At 42.4% G+C, this 17,771-nt stretch overlaps 1 protein-coding gene across 9 annotated transcripts in view; it reads left to right on the top strand.

Annotated features, from left to right (window-relative positions):
* Ehmt1 (euchromatic histone lysine methyltransferase 1) overlaps positions 1-17,771 on the top strand; it is a 123,973-nt gene that overhangs the window by 57,831 nt on the left and 48,371 nt on the right. For 6 of the 9 annotated variants that reach the window (XM_052181777.1, XM_052181771.1, XM_052181772.1 and 3 more), the window contains exons 5-9: positions 4,055-4,212; positions 4,619-4,807; positions 8,909-8,986; positions 11,009-11,129; positions 14,599-14,736. In XM_052181777.1, the coding sequence (XP_052037737.1) occupies positions 4,055-4,212; positions 4,619-4,807; positions 8,909-8,986; positions 11,009-11,129; positions 14,599-14,736 (684 nt within the window). The remainder of the gene's footprint in view (positions 1-4,054; positions 4,213-4,618; positions 4,808-8,908; positions 8,987-11,008; positions 11,130-14,598; positions 14,737-17,771) is intronic. The other 3 variants (XM_052181779.1, XM_052181774.1, XM_052181775.1) reach the window with 2 other exon arrangements.

Here is a 17,771-nt window from a genome sequence, read left to right as displayed (position 1 = left end):
TGGACTCTTTTCCCAGCCATTCCTGTCATTGTCCAGTGGGCCCATGACCATAGTAGCCATGATGGGACAGATGAGGGTTTTGCATGGGGTTGACAACTTGGACTTCTACTCACTAGGACCTACTGGCTACCACTGTGCTGAGTACCAGATATGGTACTGTTTCCTAGGTAACCAACAAGCAGCCTGGTAACAAGTTGACTATATTCAACGTCCTCTGTGCAAATGACAGTGTTTTGTCCTTGCTCGAGTAGATGCTTATTCTACTTATGGATTTACCTTTCTTGTATGTAATGCTTCTGAAAAAGACCATCGGTGAACTTATAGAATACCTTATCCACCATATGGTATTCGGTACAGTACTTTTTCTGACCAAGGAACTCACTTCACAGCCAGAGAATTGTGGCAGTGGCCCCATGAATATGGAATCCACTGGTATTGCCATGTTCTCCGTCATCCAGAAGCATCTGGCTTGATAGAAAGCTTGATAGAAAGCTCGATAGACAGTCATAGCACTAATTAGGTATAACCCGAAGGCATGGGGTAGGGTTCACCAGAAGGTGGTATATGTTTTATATCAGCATCTAATATATGACAGTATTTCTCTCATAACCAGGATCTTTAGAGGCCAGGAATCAAGGGGTGGAAAAGGGAATAGTTCCACTCACTCTCTCTCCTAGGGACCCCTTAGGAAATGTTTTGCTTCTTTTTCCAAGGACCTTAAATTCTGCTAGCCTAGAAGTTTCACAACAAACTTTTCATTGAACCCAAAGCTCAGACTTCCCCCTGGCTAGTTTGGGCTTCTGATGCCCTTAAGGGAACAGGCCAAAAAAGGAATGGTGATTGATCAGATTAGTATGGGGAAATTGGATTGCTTTTCCACAGTGAAGGTAAGAAAGATTAGGTTTGGAGTGCAGGACATCCTTTAAGGCCACGTCCCATGATTAAAGTCAGTGGTAAATTCAGCAGCCTAATTCAAATAGGATGATTAAGTGTATAGACTCTTTAGGAATGAAAATATAAGTCATTTCTCTAGGGAAAGAGTCAAGACCTGTTTGTGCTTGCTAAGGTTGGAGGAAATACAGAATGGGTTTTAGGGCAAGATGGGTGTAAATACCAGCTAATAACCAAATGCAGAATAAGGTTTATAATTGATGCATGTGTTTCTGTTGTATTTTGTTAAGAATGTATTTGTACAGATAATTGTTTTTTGTTCCTTAATGATGTAATTCAAAATAAGAATATCAGTGGTTATCATATTTAAGTTTGAGATACTAAAAGAATATTCCTCAAGGTACATATTAGTAATATATCCTAAGTGTGTAATTGCAGTTGTACAAGGGATGATTATATCATGTTAGGTATAATTATGACCTGGTTATTGTTTTTCCTAGGAATCTTGAGATTTGAAAAGACATTGCTTTAATGATGGTATGCAAATAGCCAGATGAACAAATACCCAACAGAGACACTAATCAACCAGATAATACTACCTCACACATTAGGATGTTTGATATTGAAGAAACAATGTGTTAATGATTAGGTCACTAGAATCCATGTGTACTGTGGTTAGGATGTAAATAATACATCTGTTGTGGAAAACAGTGTAGTAGCTCCTCATAGATTAAATATGTATGACCATGGCTCCTGTAGCTTTCTCTAATATGTACTTGAAAAAATTGAAATTGGGGATGCAAGCAGATAATTGCACATCTACATTGATAGCAGCATTATCACTGTAGCCAAAAGGTGGCAACCACCAAGGTATCCATCAGTGCATGAGTGGGGAAACAAATGTAGCCTGTGCATGCAGCAGAATAGTGCTCATTTTAAACTGGGAGGAAATTTTGCAGTATGGTTCAGGCTGGGTGAACCTTGAGAACAGTAAGTGGAGCAAGTCAATTACCCAAGGACCAGCACATGATTCCATTCATATCGGGTCTCTATGTAGGTCGAAGTCATGAAGACAGTGCAATACTAGATGTTATTGGCTAAGGAGTTGGAGATTATGGAGTTGGCGTTTAATGGGAACAGTTGAGTTTCACAAGATGTAAAGAACTGTGGAGATGAATGTGAGGATGCTTCTTCAAAATTAGGAACATATTTAGTGTCCAGGTGATGAGTAAGATGGCAAGGTGTATGTTGACTTGACCTAGAATCCTTATGGATTTGAATCCTTGTGTCCTTTGTTCATAGGCTGTTTAAGAATGGTTATGAGGTGTGGCATTTATGGAGGAGGTAATTCATTGAGGGTAGGCTTTGAGGATTCAGAAGCTCATACCAGGCTCTGTGTCTGTCTTTGTCTCTCTCATTAGTAAGGCCCCAACCCTCACCTCCACCACGCTGACTGTATTTAATACCCTAACCTTTCTGTTAGGTGCTTGGTGTATCTTCAAGTGTCTTGGAGATGCTGGCTAGTGTCATGAGTTTCTTTACTGCCTTAGTTACTTTTCTATTGCTGTGATAAAATACCATGACCAAGGCAACTTATAGCAGTTAGATGAAAGGGAGCATGGCTACAGGCAGAAATAACACCGGAAGAATGGCTGAGAACTCACATCTTGACCTGCAAACAAGAAGCAGAGAGAATGTATTGAGGATGGTGCAGTGGAATGACTTGGAGGCGTCTGAAAATTTTTAAACATGCCTCCATTGATAGATCTCCTCCAACAAGATCACCTCTCAATACTCAAATTGCCACTAATTAGGAGCCAAATATTCAAATGTATCAGTACGTATGGGAGATAGCTCAGTCAAACCAGTACCCTGGCATTCCTGTGTGAATGCTCCTGTGTGTCAGACAGCATCCCTCGCGTCCTTTCCGTATTGCCCGTGTTCATAATGGTTTTTCTTTCCTGCCCCTTGCCAGTCTTGATTGCACGTGTCTGACTCGGGCCTGGACTCCCCACCTGGGTACTGTAACGGCCTTTGTAGGAACGTGGCAGCAGCAGTCACCGTCACCCTGGTTTTCCTTCAGCCAGACATTTATAAATGCCTAGGTGGTTAATAGATCCTATCACAGTGCCCTGGGCTGTTAAATTAATTATCTTAGGTTGTTAGGATGAGTTTTTCTTTAAAGACTTCTGAGATCAGACACTACTGAGAAGGTGCTTTTGTCTGAGAGAGAGAGAGAGAGAGAGAGAGAGAGAGAGAGGCTCCCTGTAGCCTTACTTAATATGGAGGTGTTGGATATGGAGATGGTGCTGTAAGCATTGTCACATGGCCTGCTAACTTTAGATTGTTCATGCTTGTACGTGTTGCCATTCTTTCTTTTCCTTTGTTTTAGAATCAAAACAAGTAGTTTTACCCAGTCCTCCAGCAGGTTACTCTATGCTACAGTGGTGATCTTTGACCTTGGAATTCAAAAGTTAAAAAAAAAATAGTGCAGAGAATCTCCTTATGTAAAGACTTCATCCTTGTGCTGTTTTGTTTAAAGGGGTCTGGAGTTCCTGAGGACCCCCCTCCATTTTCTTGTTGCCATTTCTTTTTTAAACAATACTTCAAGCCCCCAGAGTCAACTAACTGTTGAAGTAAGCTGTACAGTGTTCAGGAAAATCTTTCTGTTTAATGCTTCATTTGTTAGGAAAAGGTCCCAGAAAATGGATATACAGAGAAGCCACCTCTGAGTGAGGTGTCTGTTCTGGAAGGCTAGTTGGGTCCACTCCATAGTGAGTGGTCTCACTTCTCAGTCCTCAGTCTTCCCTGCCGCACACGTGCTCCCTTCAGGCACATGAGGAACAGAGGGGGCTTCTTAGGGCAGAACTTCCTGGATTTAAGGCCATGGAATCTGTTAGTAGGCAGGTCTTAGGGTCTTGTTTCTGATGGATTCTGGTTTCCCTGGTCTTGTTGAAAGTATTTCAGCTTTCTCTTCAATTTGTCTCAAGTAAGGATGCCTACCATACTCTTGTGTTGGTGGTGCCTGCAGAAAGGTGTCTAAAGAGATAGGGTTTACTGATGATTTTTGTGATAAATTTTATAGCCTGTCTTTTACCTCTAAAAACATTTGAATGGTATTTCTTTTCCTTTTTTGTCCCCCTTTGACTTTTTTTTTTTTTAGCTTGCTTGCCTTTTGTTTTAGCAGCTGCAGTATCTCGGAAGAAAAAACGAAGAATGGGAACCTATAGCTTAGTTCCCAAGAAAAAGACCAAAGTATTAAAGCAGAGGACGGTGATTGAGATGTTTAAAAGCATAACTCATTCCACTGTGGGCGCCAAGGTAAGAGGGCTGCGGGGGTTGTCTGGGTGCCAAGGTAAGAGGGCTGCGGGGGTTGTCTGGGTGCCAAGGTAAGGGCTGCGGGGGTTGTTTGCCACATATTCTTGGAATTGTGTTCCTGATTCCAAAGTTCCTGGCCAAAAGAATACTCTTTTGAGATCATTACTAATTTAATGACCTAATCACCATAAAAGGAACTAGAGTTCTTGAGCTATCCTGCATAGCATAGCCTTAGACCCCTAACACACAGTCCAGGGATCCTTCCTGCTTGTTTCTTCGCACAGTGGTTGCCATTGCGCCCCAGTACTGCAGACCTATACATGTCCTGTCATGAATTCATAGTGAGTCAGTCAGATTTCCATGTGCTGGGCAGCAGTGCTCCTGAGAACTGTGACCTGCTGTGTTCCAGGGCGAGAAAGCCTTGGGTGATAGCGCTCTGCACGTCAATGGCGAGAGCTTGGAGATGGACTCAGAAGACGAAGACTCGGATGAGCTGGACGATGACGAGGACCACGGAGCTGAGCAAGCCGCTGCGTTCCCCACTGAGGACAGTAGGACTTCGAAGGAGAGCATGTCCGAGACAGACCGTGCGGCCAAGGTAGGACCCCACTGCCCCAGGGGGCACCAGTGAGCGGGGCCTTGGGGTCTGCTGTAGCTGCTATGATTCTGGGCACTGTTAGTGATGGCAATTTTTTTTTCTTTTCATTTAACAGTTATAAAAAAATTAAGTAGCTGGGCATGGTGACTCAGGGGTAGATGCAGGTAGAGCCCTGAGTTCAAGACTAGCCTGGTCTGTATAGTGAGTTTCATGCCTACCAGAACTATATAGTAATCTCCAAAACATGAAAAAGAAGAAAAAGAAGAAAATTAAATATCTGTCAGCCAACAAGTGAACGGAGAAACAAAAGGTAGATCAAAAAGAAAATGTCATTAGTGGAAAACAGAATAAGATGGCTAGAGAAAATCTCATTGAGTCAGAAGTGGTTTTGTTATATAAACTATTTTTGAAGAATAAAGATGGAAAAAGCATTGTTGCGCATTCTGATGCAACATTCCCATAAAATCCCTAATAGTTGTCACATACAGCTGTGTGCTATGACAACGTGGCCAGAAAAGATTGCTTGCTTGATTCCGAGGAATTCTTAAAGACTTCTGAATGAACAGGAAAGCCGAAGCATGCATGTCCATATAGTCCCACCCCCTTTCCTCTCTGTGTAGCCCTGGCTGTTTAAGAACTAAGTCACCAGGCTGGCCTCAAATTCAGAGGTATACCTGTTTCTGTCTCCCCAGAACTGAGATTAAAAACACGCACCACCAATGCCCAGCTTCCGGCTGGTGTTTTCAATAATAAGTAGACATGATGTCATGTACCTATAGTCTCAGATGTTTGGAGGATTGAGGCAGTAGGATTAATTAAGCCTAAGACTTTGAGACTAGTCAGTATTGCATTCCAAGATCCCATCATAAATTAAACAGACAAGAAATGCCTCCTTCTAAGTACCAGCACTAAAATTGTGCTCAGTTTTGTTCTTATGTGAACAGAACCTCACCGGGAATCCTTTTTTGTTTGTTTGATTTTCTTGTTGTCATATAGCTTGTCTCACCCACTATGTTTAGACTGTTGTTCATTTTCATTCTTATAGAATCCAGGTGGTCTGGGGATCTCTGAAGCTGTTTAAAGAGATCTGTAAGACTGGGACTACCATCATTTGCTCATGTTTGCTTCTTCTGTCCTTAGAGACTTGTGTTGCTGGCTTTCCATTGAGAACTTAACTCTTCTAATGTGAGCATACTTAACCTGAAACTACTGTAATAAATATCAGTAGGCAAATGAACAGAAGTGCTTCATAGCTCTTAGTAATCCTTTAAGAGAATATAGGGATCCTGGGATGCTCTGCTTGAGAACCACCATGATACTATGTTTCTTTTGGGGATTTTATCCCTATTTAGATGTCGCTATGGGCACTGTATCTAAGGCTGTTTGATGTGACAGTCCCACCAATAGCCTATGCACAGGTCGTTCCTGGTGCAAACTGGGAGTAGGTCACTGTGCCTGTTAATCCACAGACACTGCTATGCTGGTATGAAGAGGATGCATAGCTCTGCCAGCTGCTTCTGCCCATCCTGTCCATTGTGCTGGTTTACAAGTCTTTCCACTGTCCATTCAGTGAGTACATAGTGCTAGAACATTATAGTTTTAATGCACATTTTCCTGATTTCTAGAAGCTTGAAGATTTCTATGTTTGTTTCCCATTTGTATACTCTCTTAGTCACTATTCTGTTGCTGGGAAGATATATTAGGATTCTGGCAACTCTTAGTAAAGCAAACATTTAGTTGGGGCTTACTTAGGCTTTCAGAGGGGTTAGCCCACTATCATGGTAGGGAGCATGGTGTCACTGGTGCTGGAGAGGTAGCTGAGAGTTCTATATCTGGATCCATACCTGGTCGTAGGAAGAAAGAAGTCTGGGCCTAGTGTGGGCTTTTGAAACTCCAAAGTGTCCTGCCATTATTCTAAGGAAGACAGCTTCCTCTGCCCACTGAACATGACTTTTTGTTGCGGCACATTTGGTTCCTTACTTCTGGTTTACTCTTTGCCCACTAGTGCTCTTTTGTTGTTATTGGTGTTTTTGTTCTTGTTATTTTGTTTTTTGGCAGCGAAGGAGAGGTGGTGATGAAAGGGTTTCTCTGTGCAGCCTTGGCTGTTCTGGAACTCCTGTAAACCAGGCTGGTCTCAAACTCATAGAGATCCTCCTGCCTCTGCCACCTGAGTGCTAGGAATCGAGTCGAGTGCCACCACTGCCCAACATCCAACTAGTACTTTTTTTCTCTCCCTTTTCCTTGGGATTTCAACTTGTGTTTTCTTTACGTGTGTCATATGTGCAATGGCCAAGCAGTGCTTTAGAAGTGATCCATCCCTATCTGTGCATCCCTTTTCTAATTGGTAGTTTCATTGCTCAGTCACGTTTAACTTAATGTTTGTTTAACTCACCTTAAACAAAATAACCGCCTAATGAATTAGAAGAAAACTTAAAATTAAATAAAACTAAAAAAGTACCAGAGTCCTACAATGAAGGTTATATTTAATGATGAAAGTTGAAAGCATTTTGATTATCAGTCATAAAATAAGGGTGAGTTTGCTGCTTTTAGCTTTAACACAAGGAGAATAACTTTGACTGATGCTATAAGAAAAAAGCCAGAAAGAAAATTTAATATTTAAAACGAGAGGAGAGAACATAAAAATCTACCTTAAAATCTTGGAAAACCCTAGAAAACTATTATAGCCACTGAACTAAACTTTCATGTGATCAAGACATAGACATATCTTGTTTCCATGTAAAATTGCAGTAAACACTAGCATATTTATAAATGCTTAGGCTTTTTTTTTTGTTGTTGTTTTTTTTGTTGTTTTTTTTTTTTTGTTTTGTTTTTGTTTTTTTTTCGAGACAGGGTTTCTCTGTGTATCCCTGGCTGTCCAAGAACTCACTCTGTAGACCAGGCTGGCCTCGAACTCAGAAATCCACCTGCCTCTGCCTCCCAAGTGCTGGGTTTAAAAGCGTGCGCCACCACTGCCCCGCTGCTTAGGCATGCTTTTTAAGTGTTAACTAGAAGACTAGTGTGGTGTGGTGCCACTTGCTTTTAATCCTAGCACCGGGAGGCAGAGGCAGGGTAATTCTTGGCATCTCCAGAGTACATAGGGTAGGTGACACATTTAACAATAATGTGGTGTAAGAGAACAGCAGAAATGTGCTAAATTAGGTTAGCAAGAGACCTCCTTATTTATGCAAATAAAAACTGCATTGTTCTAGGTTTATCTCTAAGCTCAGAACAGTTCCTCAAAGTCTAATGAGAACTTTCTGTAATGCTTCGAATTCTGAAGTTAATGGGCTATTGAGATGAAAAACAGTTGTGGGAATTGTGTGAGGGAATGTAGGAGTCATCATACTCCTTGTATTGAGTATTGAGAATGAACAAGACGAGGGGCATAGAATGCTAGTGCGTTATCATGGAGAGGGGCACCATTTGGCTCAGGAATGCCATATTTTTCCTCATTGGACTTCATGTTGGCTTGTTTGGGGTGCAGCTTGACTGTGAACCCTACAGGTTCTGTTGAGCTGGGAACATCAGAGAGAAGTAAATTATCTGGAGTAGATCCTACAGAGTCAGACTACAGCACACCAGAGAATAAATTTATTGAAGTATATCGTGTAGGGAAACAGGTTTAGGAATAGGCTCAGTGTAGCTGGAAGTGGTCAGGCAGTATAGCAGTGATGGCTTTGGGACTAGACTATTCTTGGGTGAGTGCACTAGGTTTGGTTATATATTATTTTATAGCTCTTTACCCCCCCCCCCCCCCCCCCGTGTGTGTGTGTGTGTGTGTGTGTGTGTGTGTGTGTGTTACTACTTTTTACAGATATCTGGCATGTCTTGCATGCAGAGTAACCTCCAAGGTGCAGTTAATTAGTTAATTCATTTGAGTCATCAGAGTGAGTCCATTTGGGATAGAGTATCTTAGTAGGGAGTGTTAGCAGAAACTCTGGTATCTTGTTGTGTACTTGGAAATTCCCTGGCCAGGGCCATCTGGACACCTTGGGGTCAGACAGTATGTATGTCTGCCAGTGTTTTTTAACATTTGTTTTGGATCCATCTGCTTTCTATTACAAGACCTAATTGGTTTTTGTTTTTATTTGGCTTGATCAGATGGATGGAGATTCAGAAGAGGAACAGGAGTCTCCTGACACAGGGGAAGATGAAGATGGTGGAGATGAATCTGACCTGGTAACCTCACATTTTCTTATGTTTACATAATTCAGATCTGCAGCTGAGAGCACTGGTGGCACCTCTTGTGTATGCTGCGGTCACAGGGTCTGGCCTGAAGGAAGAGTGGTGAAGGAGGTTGTGTAGCGGTGTAGCACAGGGGCAGGTAGAGCATCTGTGCTGATGTGCTTGGTGGGATCAGCAGCAGGCCAGGCTCTGAGGGAAGGAAGGGGGTAGGTCTGCTTTTTTTTTTTTTTTTTTTTTTTTTAGTTTTTCAAGACAGGGTTTCTCTGTGTAGCTCTGGCTGTCCTGGAATTCACTCTGTAGACCAGGCTGGCCTCAAACTCAGAAATCTACCTACCTTTGCCTCCCAAGTGCTGGGATTAAAGGCGTGCACCAGCACTGCCCAGCTACAGTTTGGATTTTCATACCAGCAGTGTGTTGTGCTGCATTGCTGTTGAGACGAACTGCTGGATTTGAGCTGTCTTTTTTTTTCCTGGCAGGTAGAACCTGAGATTCATAGGAGCTGGGCGTGTTAGAAATAGGGAAATTGCTGGAATGGAGTCTTGGGAATAACCCATATGTGAATACTGAGTAGAGAAGACAAGAAACTTGCTCGCTTGAGGAAGAAGTTCTGTGTGTGGGATAAAGTATTGGACCAGGAACTGAAGGAGGGAGCAAGTCTCCCCTGGTGTCAGGCTTCTTTGGTGTAGGAGAGGAGGACATATACAGGATCTTTGGGTTTGCTGAGTGTCTTAGTCAGGGTTTGTATTCCTGCACAAACATGACAAAGAAGCAAGTTGGGGAGGAAAGGGTTTATTGAGCTTACACTTCCACATTGCTGTTCATTACCAAAGGAAGTCAGGACTGGAACTCAAGCAGGTCAGGAAGCAGGAGCTGATGCAGAGGCCATGGAGGGATGTTAACTTACTGGCTTGCTTCCCCTGGCTTGCTCCCCTTGCTTTCTTATAGAACCCAGGACCACCAGCCAGGGATGGCACCACCCACAATTTGCCCTCTGCCCTTGATCACTAATTGAGAAAATGCCCCACAGCTGGATCTCATGGAGGCACTTCCTCAAGGGAGGCTCCTTTCTCTGTGGTGACGCTACCTTGTGTCAAATTGACACACAAGCCAGCCAGTACAGTGAGGAAACATTTCCTGGGGTTCGTAGTGTGATCCAGACAGTGGAAAACTTGGTGAAAAATTTCACAAGTATTTCTATGTGAAAACAGGATAAAGTGAGGGTTTGGGGTTGCTTGTAGGGAGGAATCCCGACAACAGAAGTGTGTGTTGTGGAGTTACTTCTCATCACCATTTTGCTGGGGTGACTGACACAGACCCACACTCAAGCAAGTATATTGGGATGACTTGACATGCTGTGTCATGTGACTCTGCCTATGTGTCAACATAATGTTCCCAGAGTCTGGATATGTCCTTGGGAAGTAGGGTTGAGAGACCCATGTGCTTTCTTCGTGTGACCTCTTCCCAGCGTCTCTTTGCACTAGAATTGGTGCTGTAGGACAGTTATGATTTGTGATAGGGGTCCTTTCTATCCTTCAACATAGGTAAGACATGCCATCTCTTGTGTTGCTATAAATTGATTATCTCTTTCTTGTTCTGCATGTAGTATGCACCTGTGTGAGTCTAGGGAATGTTGAACATTGTTCCTTCCTGAGTGAGATAAGTGGATATGTGGAGTGAAAAGTAAATTACATACTGAGCTTACTTAGTCCTGAGGAGAAATTTTAATTTATTTATTTTTTCCCATTGTGCCAAACTCAAAACTAATGCATTCTAAATTAGTTTTCTTGTTTTGTTGCTTCTAAAAGGACCGGGCTTACTAGGCTTACTGGCCTTACAGCGATGCTTAGAAACAACATAGGTACCTTTAGAATGTAACCTAGACGCATGTGCAAAAGTGAAGTGGATCTTTTAGAGGAAGAATCAAGTATTTGATTCTAGAGGCAATAAAATTAGTTCTTTTTGCTCTCCGGAGCTCCCCTGCCTTGCCTCTGACATGCTTACCCTTTGGTCCTCCAGAGCTCTGAATCCAGTATCAAGAAGAAATTTCTCAAGAGGAGAGGGAAGACTGACAGCCCCTGGATCAAACCTGCTCGGAAAAGGAGGCGGAGAAGTAGAAAGAAGCCAGGCAGCGTGCTTGGTGAGCACCGTGGAGCGGGGAGTGTCGGCAGGATGCCGGCTGGGGCTGGCTTGTGTGAAGCGTTTCACTTGAAAAGAGGGTCTCCTATAAAGTGTTCTAAATGACTTGTTTAGAGACACGTAAGTGATCCTCAGGTAGGTGATCCTCAGTCACCTAGGTGATTCTGGTTCATTACTGAGCAGGAAGCCAACTTGGAAAGCCTGTCCCCTGGAGTAGTGCCTTTTTTCCTGGGTAAGACTTGCCCCGTACCATGTGGGGGTAGGAAGTCTGTGGTCCCTGAATGCCTCTGTGGTCTGAGGCATTTGTACTTCATCCATAGGCCTTAGTAATAGTTTGTTAAGGTGAGTTCAGGAAGATCAGAGAGACAAAGGGTTAATGCCAAGTTCATTGTATAGCTTTGTTGAGTTGTTCCCGGCACACAGAATGTTTAATATCCACTAAATCATAGTATAGAACTCTCTCCAGGATCAGGTCATCATTGTACTCACTCTCTAGAAGCCGTCCCTGCCTTGCTGCCCTCCCTTGATGCTCTGTGCTCCTGATAGGCTAGTAGTTACAGATTTCTGTGTGAACGGAATCACTCAATAGGAACATCGTTTTTCCTGCTCTGGCTCCTGTGAGATAATCACTTGAGCCCCTTCCTGTTGTGTATGTTCACAGCAATTCGTTTTGTTCCCTTCTGAGAAGTGCACCAACCGTGTGGGATGCTGTTACTTGTCAGTTATTTCTTGTGGGTGAACTCTGCTTGTTGACTGCACAGTATTTTCACATCTCTGGCTCACATAGCTCAGTCGTCACATACAGTGTGTCGGGTCTTTGGGAGACGACTGAACTTGGCTGAACTATGGGTCTCATTGTACATCATCCATCACAGTACCTGGGCTGTGGATTCCCTCTGTCCCTGCCACTGCTTGATGGGGTTCATCTTTAAACCTCCGTGCGTCCAGTGGGTGTGCAGTGGTCCTCAGTGTGTTCTTTCCAGATTGGTGATAAGATGGAGCATCATATTTTGTGTGTATTTTCCTTTCTGAAGTGTCTTTCATTCCCTTCTCACTGAGTTGGAAGTGCTCTTTAAATGTTCTAGGTAGAATTTTATTTAATCAGATGACGACTATTTTACATGTTTTCTACCTAGTCTGTGGCTTGTTTTTGCATTTCTTAATAGTATATTTATATAAGAACAGCTAGTAAAATTTTTCATTGAAGTCAAATTTATGAGTAGTTTTCTTTAATGGTTCATGCTTTTTTTGTCCTAAGAAATCTTTGAGTAGACCAGGTGACCAGTGTGAAGTTCATATTTTCTTCTCATGCTTTCAACATTCACACAGTGAGTGTGCACTGAGTCAGCATTTGCATGTGTGAGAAGTGTGTTGGCTTCTTCTGTGGGTATGCAGTCTATCAGTGGATCAAAAAAAGCCTACTACTTTTTTTAAAGATTTACTTATTTTAATTCATATGTATGAGTGTTTGCCTGTATATGTATGTGTATATGCATATGTGCATCGTATACATGACCCAGGAGGTCAGAAGAGGGGTCCCAGATGAGTGTGAGCTACCTCTTCAGCCCCCAAAGCAAATTCTTACCTTATTTATTTGTTTGGAATTTTAGTCCTCAATGGTGTGTGGGTGGCACTTCTTCTGAGTTTTCTACTCTGCTCCATTTCCTTGTTTGCTTGTTATCTTCATGCTGCACAGACAGCTCTGCTTAGTCGTTTGTTTAGCTTCTTCGGACAGAAAAGAAAGTGTGTGGGCTACTTAGTCCCTATGAGACAGCCGTGTGACACGGGAAAGACCATCGCGACTTCTGGGGTTTGTGCCTCCCTCAGCACCTCATATGCCCGTTCATTCATGCTGCCCTTTCTTCTCACCTCTGGCTGCCCTTGAGATCAGAAAATTACTGTTGGCTTTGACAAATGTCCAATACTAAAGGGTACTTTGAAAGTAGACATTGCATACTTAGATATTTACTGGAAATAATGAATTTTATTGCTTTATGTAAAATGTTTAAAAATTTAAGTCTATGTTTTTGAAATTTTTTGTGTAAGATCTTGGTACAGAATACAGTTTGAAATAAAATAGATTGGTACCATACCTCCATATTAATGATTCATTTATTTCTGGTTATAATACTGCATACTGAAATTTAGAAGATTCAGTGTTATGTAGCATGTACTATAAACACACTTTTTAGGGTTCCACATGACATTTCTTTATAATTGGAAAGGCTGTGTTTTGTATAGGTGTTTTGTGCTCTTCCTTGTCCCCAAAGGCGAGCCTACACAAGTCTTTTTACTCAGCGATCTACAGTTAGTTTTGGACTTAGGCCTTGTGGACCATCCGTGTTGACCTGTGAGTGTCTCTGTGCTTTAGTGACTGGATGTGGCAGGCAGCTCCGTGCCAGGGACTTCATCGTCTGAGGGCTTCGTCATTTTCAGACTTGAAAATTAAAATTCTCTGTTCTGTTTTAAGCTTTCAAACAATTTACAGAAATGTATCACTTTTGAGATGTGGTCTCACTAAGCGTCTGTCCTTCGGAGGGTGATCAAGCTGTTACTGCCTTCCCAAGGCCTGGGATTAAAGGCGTGTGCTGCCAGGCCGGGTTCAATTACCGCATTTTTATTTATTTTCTTGTTTATTTTACCAGTTTTTTTTTTTAGCACATATGGACATAAGTTGTATTAATTGGAGCTGAAGGGGTGGCCAAGCAGTTAAAACCATTGATGCTCTTTAAAAGGACCAGAATTTAATTCCCAGTACTTATATGCTGGCTCACAACTGTCCATAACTTCAGTCCTATGGGACCTGCTAACCTCTTCGGACCTCAGAAGGCATCAGATGTACATGTGGGATGTATACATAGACAAAGGCCAAACACTGATAAGCATAAAATCATTAAATAAATCTAAATTTTTTGTACTTGAGAAAAAGAACATAATATGTGCACAGTTGGATTTTGGGTGGAGGTAGGGGAAATCTTACTCTGTAGCCCAGAGTACCTTACAATGTATTGTTTACCCATGCCGGCCTTTTTCTTCCAAGTGCTATTAGAAACTTGAGGCATAATACTGGCTTCTTTGATTTTTCTGGTCAGCCTCTTTCTTGTGAAACTGGGTATACAGGGGGAATTATATATTTGATAATAGAAACTGAAGAGGCCTAGGTATTTAAATTCATCAGCGTTCATTAGAATTAATTATTTTTCTGAGAACTGGCCTCTAAATTAGAATGTTTGTTCTTGTGTTTTATTTTTGGTTTTTAAAACTATTTTTATTGTGTGGGTGTTATAAGTAGGTTAGAGGAAAGCTTATGGGAGTAGATTCTCTTTATCGTGTGGGTTCTATAGATTGAACTCAGGCTGTTGGACTTGGCTACAAGCACTGTTACCTATGGAGCCATCTCTCCAGTCTTCCTGGAATGTTGTGAATATACTATTGGGCAGATTTTCATGATATGTCCATTCTGTGTATAGGTTCCGAGGCTTGTAAGTCATCTCCAGGAAGCGTGGAGCAGGCAGCTCTGGGAGACAGCGTTGGGTATATGGAAGTTTCCCTGGATTCCCTGGATCTCCGTGTCAGAGGGATTCTGTCTTCCCAGACAGAAAATGAAGGTTGGTGTTGGAGTGTGACTATACCATCTTGCTTGCTTACTGGCCTAGCTCTCCATGTTAGCCTGATGCCTCCTGGTGGATAATAATGGACACTTTGACAAAGCACTCATTATTTAAAGGTGACTGAAATAGACACGGTGTGGATCGTTTGCCAGGTCATTAACTGCTCATGTGGGAGAAAAAAATTGTGAGAGTCCTCTAAGAACGAAGCAGCAGAAGCCTTTTGCAATATTTAGGGTGCTCTAATTGTGTTTTACAGTGTGTTTCTAATTGTGATCAGACACACTTTGTGTGCAGGATCCTTGACAAAAAGATGCCACCCTTCTCTGGATGTAATGGGTGCATATTTTGTGCAGAGTGCCTGTAAGTGATGTTGGATTTTAGCGCTGGTTGGTTGTAGCTTCTCTTGAGCCCACCTTGTTCTGATGTGTTCGCAGTGGAGTAGAGCTTCCAGCCACTGGTGCAGTAGTGTCTGCCATTTTGCCTGGATTATTGGGGCTTGCTCTCATTTTTTCCTGCCTGTTCCCCTTCCTTTAAACCTCTTAAAAACCTTCAGGCAATGAAAACTAACCAATCAATGATATTTTAACATCTTTATGAAACAGAATTTTAAGGGAAACTGTAAGACTCCACAGCTGTTTGCACTCTGTTCAGATTTTTAAATCATGGTTGTGTTTACTGTAGGGATTTAATGATGAAGGACAGACACCCAGCTTTTAAGATTTTAAATGCTTAGGAAACTGTGATTTGCTTTTGTAATTTAGTAATGTAGTTAAACCACATCTTTTGCCTCTCACGTGAATTTTGGGTTTGTTCAAAAAGTGACTTTTTTTGTTTTTGTTTTTGTTTATGTTTTTGATTTTTCTTTTATTCTCACAAGTAGAACACAAACCTTTTCAAATTTCATAAAGCTCCGCTGTAGGTAACTTGTATCTCCTAAGTTAAATAAAACTATATTTTAAGTATTGTAAAATTCTAGATTTGGATGATTAGAAATTTAATTTTAATCAGGAAATAATGTTTTATCAAATCGACCCCATTACTGTTAGCAGAATCCTGCCTGTTGTATATGCATTAATTACAATCACAATCATTACATTGTGATGAGATTTAGGGGCCCTTTATGTAGAGATGTGCTGTTCATCTCTGAATACAAGTGAAGGTCAAAGGTAATAAATACAACTTTAAAGACTTAAGATGGGAACACAGCTAGAATGGTTGTGTCCAGGTTCCTGAGACAGGCAGGCAGGCAGACAGGCAGGCATGGGTGGGGTGGGGTGGGGTGGTGTTGTGAAGTTGTTCCCTTGGGTTCTGTGGCATTTTGTAGACCTACCTGTGATTGATCAACACTGATTCATCAGTCAGTGGTTGGTTTGTGTACAACAAATATGCTTTTGACTTAGAGAATCAACACCTTGATGAAAAGCATCATTGCCTACTTGCCTTCAGTTTAAAGTATGGGGCCTGAAGGGGGGCAGTGGGAGAACAGTATCCTGGGAATCTGCCAAGGCTGCTCTGTGCATTCAGATGGTCAGTCCAGTTTTAGTTGAAGAGGGCCTGGGCTTGAGCTGAGGACCTAAGTGAATATTTGTGTTGAGGTCATAGGTTACTGTTTTGCCTTGTCTTTTCCCACTACCTTTGCTTGTAGGTGTGCTGAAGGTCACAGGCAGAGGGCTTGAGTTTGGGTAAAGACAGGACACTGACAGTGTGGGTGATCGGGTCCCAAGCTCAGATGAGAGTGTGAGTGTTTACTCCTCTCGAGGTAGTGGGGTGTAGGAGAATGGAGGCGATCAGTGAGGCGGACCAGAGTCTCATCCAGTAGCCAACATTATTCAGAGCATCAAACAGTTTATACTCTGAGGGTTGAGAGGCATCACATAAGTGTACAATCACAAGGGTAAGCCACACATGGGCGGACAGGCCATTTGTAACAGGGAAGCCACATGCTCCATAGAGGCATATAGAAAATAACAATAGTCAGTTGTCATGAATAATCTGAAGTAAACTTCTCTCTCTACCTGAGAGGGGTACAAAACAGCATATTCCAAGAGCAGTTCTGTATTTTTTGAAGAAGTAGAGGTCACAACGGTCTCTTCGAGTGGTTTCTTGGTGTTTTTCACAAGCACTCAGAAATCTCCTCATACAACTCCACGTTCTGACTGTGTGCACACAGGAAGGTTGTGGCCGTTTCTTCTTTTGATCTCTCAGTAGTTCTTCAGTTGTAGAGCTTGAAGCACACCCATCTGTCTATGCAGATGCGAATGTTCTGACAGTGCTGCCCAGGAGTGTGTGCTCTCTCTGTCTCACCTCAGCCTCTTCAGACTGAGGTGTGGCAGTAGGATATTTGCTTGAGCACTTGTGTGTGTGTGTGTGTGTGTGTGTGTGTACAAGCCCATTTCATACTTTCAGTGATTCTGGTTTAAGTTTTTGATCTTTTGATGTGTGTGGGAAATCAGGCAGATAGATTTGTTTGGAATCAGTTCCCCCTTTCCACAGAAATTTGTTGTCTTTGAGACAGAGTTTTATTTAGCCTAGCCTTGACTTCCCTGTGTGTTGTAAGATTGGCCTGGGATTTCTGATGTTTCTGCCTCCTGAGTGCTGAGATTATAGGCATGTTTGGTGATACCCATTGTCTTTAGTGCTGAGGATCCAACACAGGACTGGGTGCATGCTAGATAGACATGACACCAACTGAGCTGCACTTTCAGTCCTACCCATAGTTTATTAGTCCTTTGTGGGGACTAGACTAGCTAAGACCCATAACACATTATCAAGAGACCAGAGGTAAACAATGGATGGCTTCCTGGGGTAAAGGTGGAGCTGGGTTGAGCACAGCATTGGCAGAGACCACCTGAGGCATTGTGTGTATTTGGAGAGTTTGAGTGCTGTGTCAGTCAAGCAGTTCAAACCAGAAGGAGTTCAGGGGTCAGTGTGTGTATGTGGTGGAGGGGGGGGGGGGCTCATGGAAGGCTTGTGTTCAGCAGAAAAATAATTTGGTTACAGTTTGTTCTGTTATGTTGATGAGTCCCTTGATA

The sequence above is a fragment of the Apodemus sylvaticus genome, chromosome 5, assembly GCF_947179515.1.
Source record: "Apodemus sylvaticus chromosome 5, mApoSyl1.1, whole genome shotgun sequence".
Taxonomy (NCBI): Eukaryota; Metazoa; Chordata; class Mammalia; order Rodentia; family Muridae; genus Apodemus; species Apodemus sylvaticus.
This window is presented reverse-complemented; position numbering and strand designations above follow the sequence as displayed.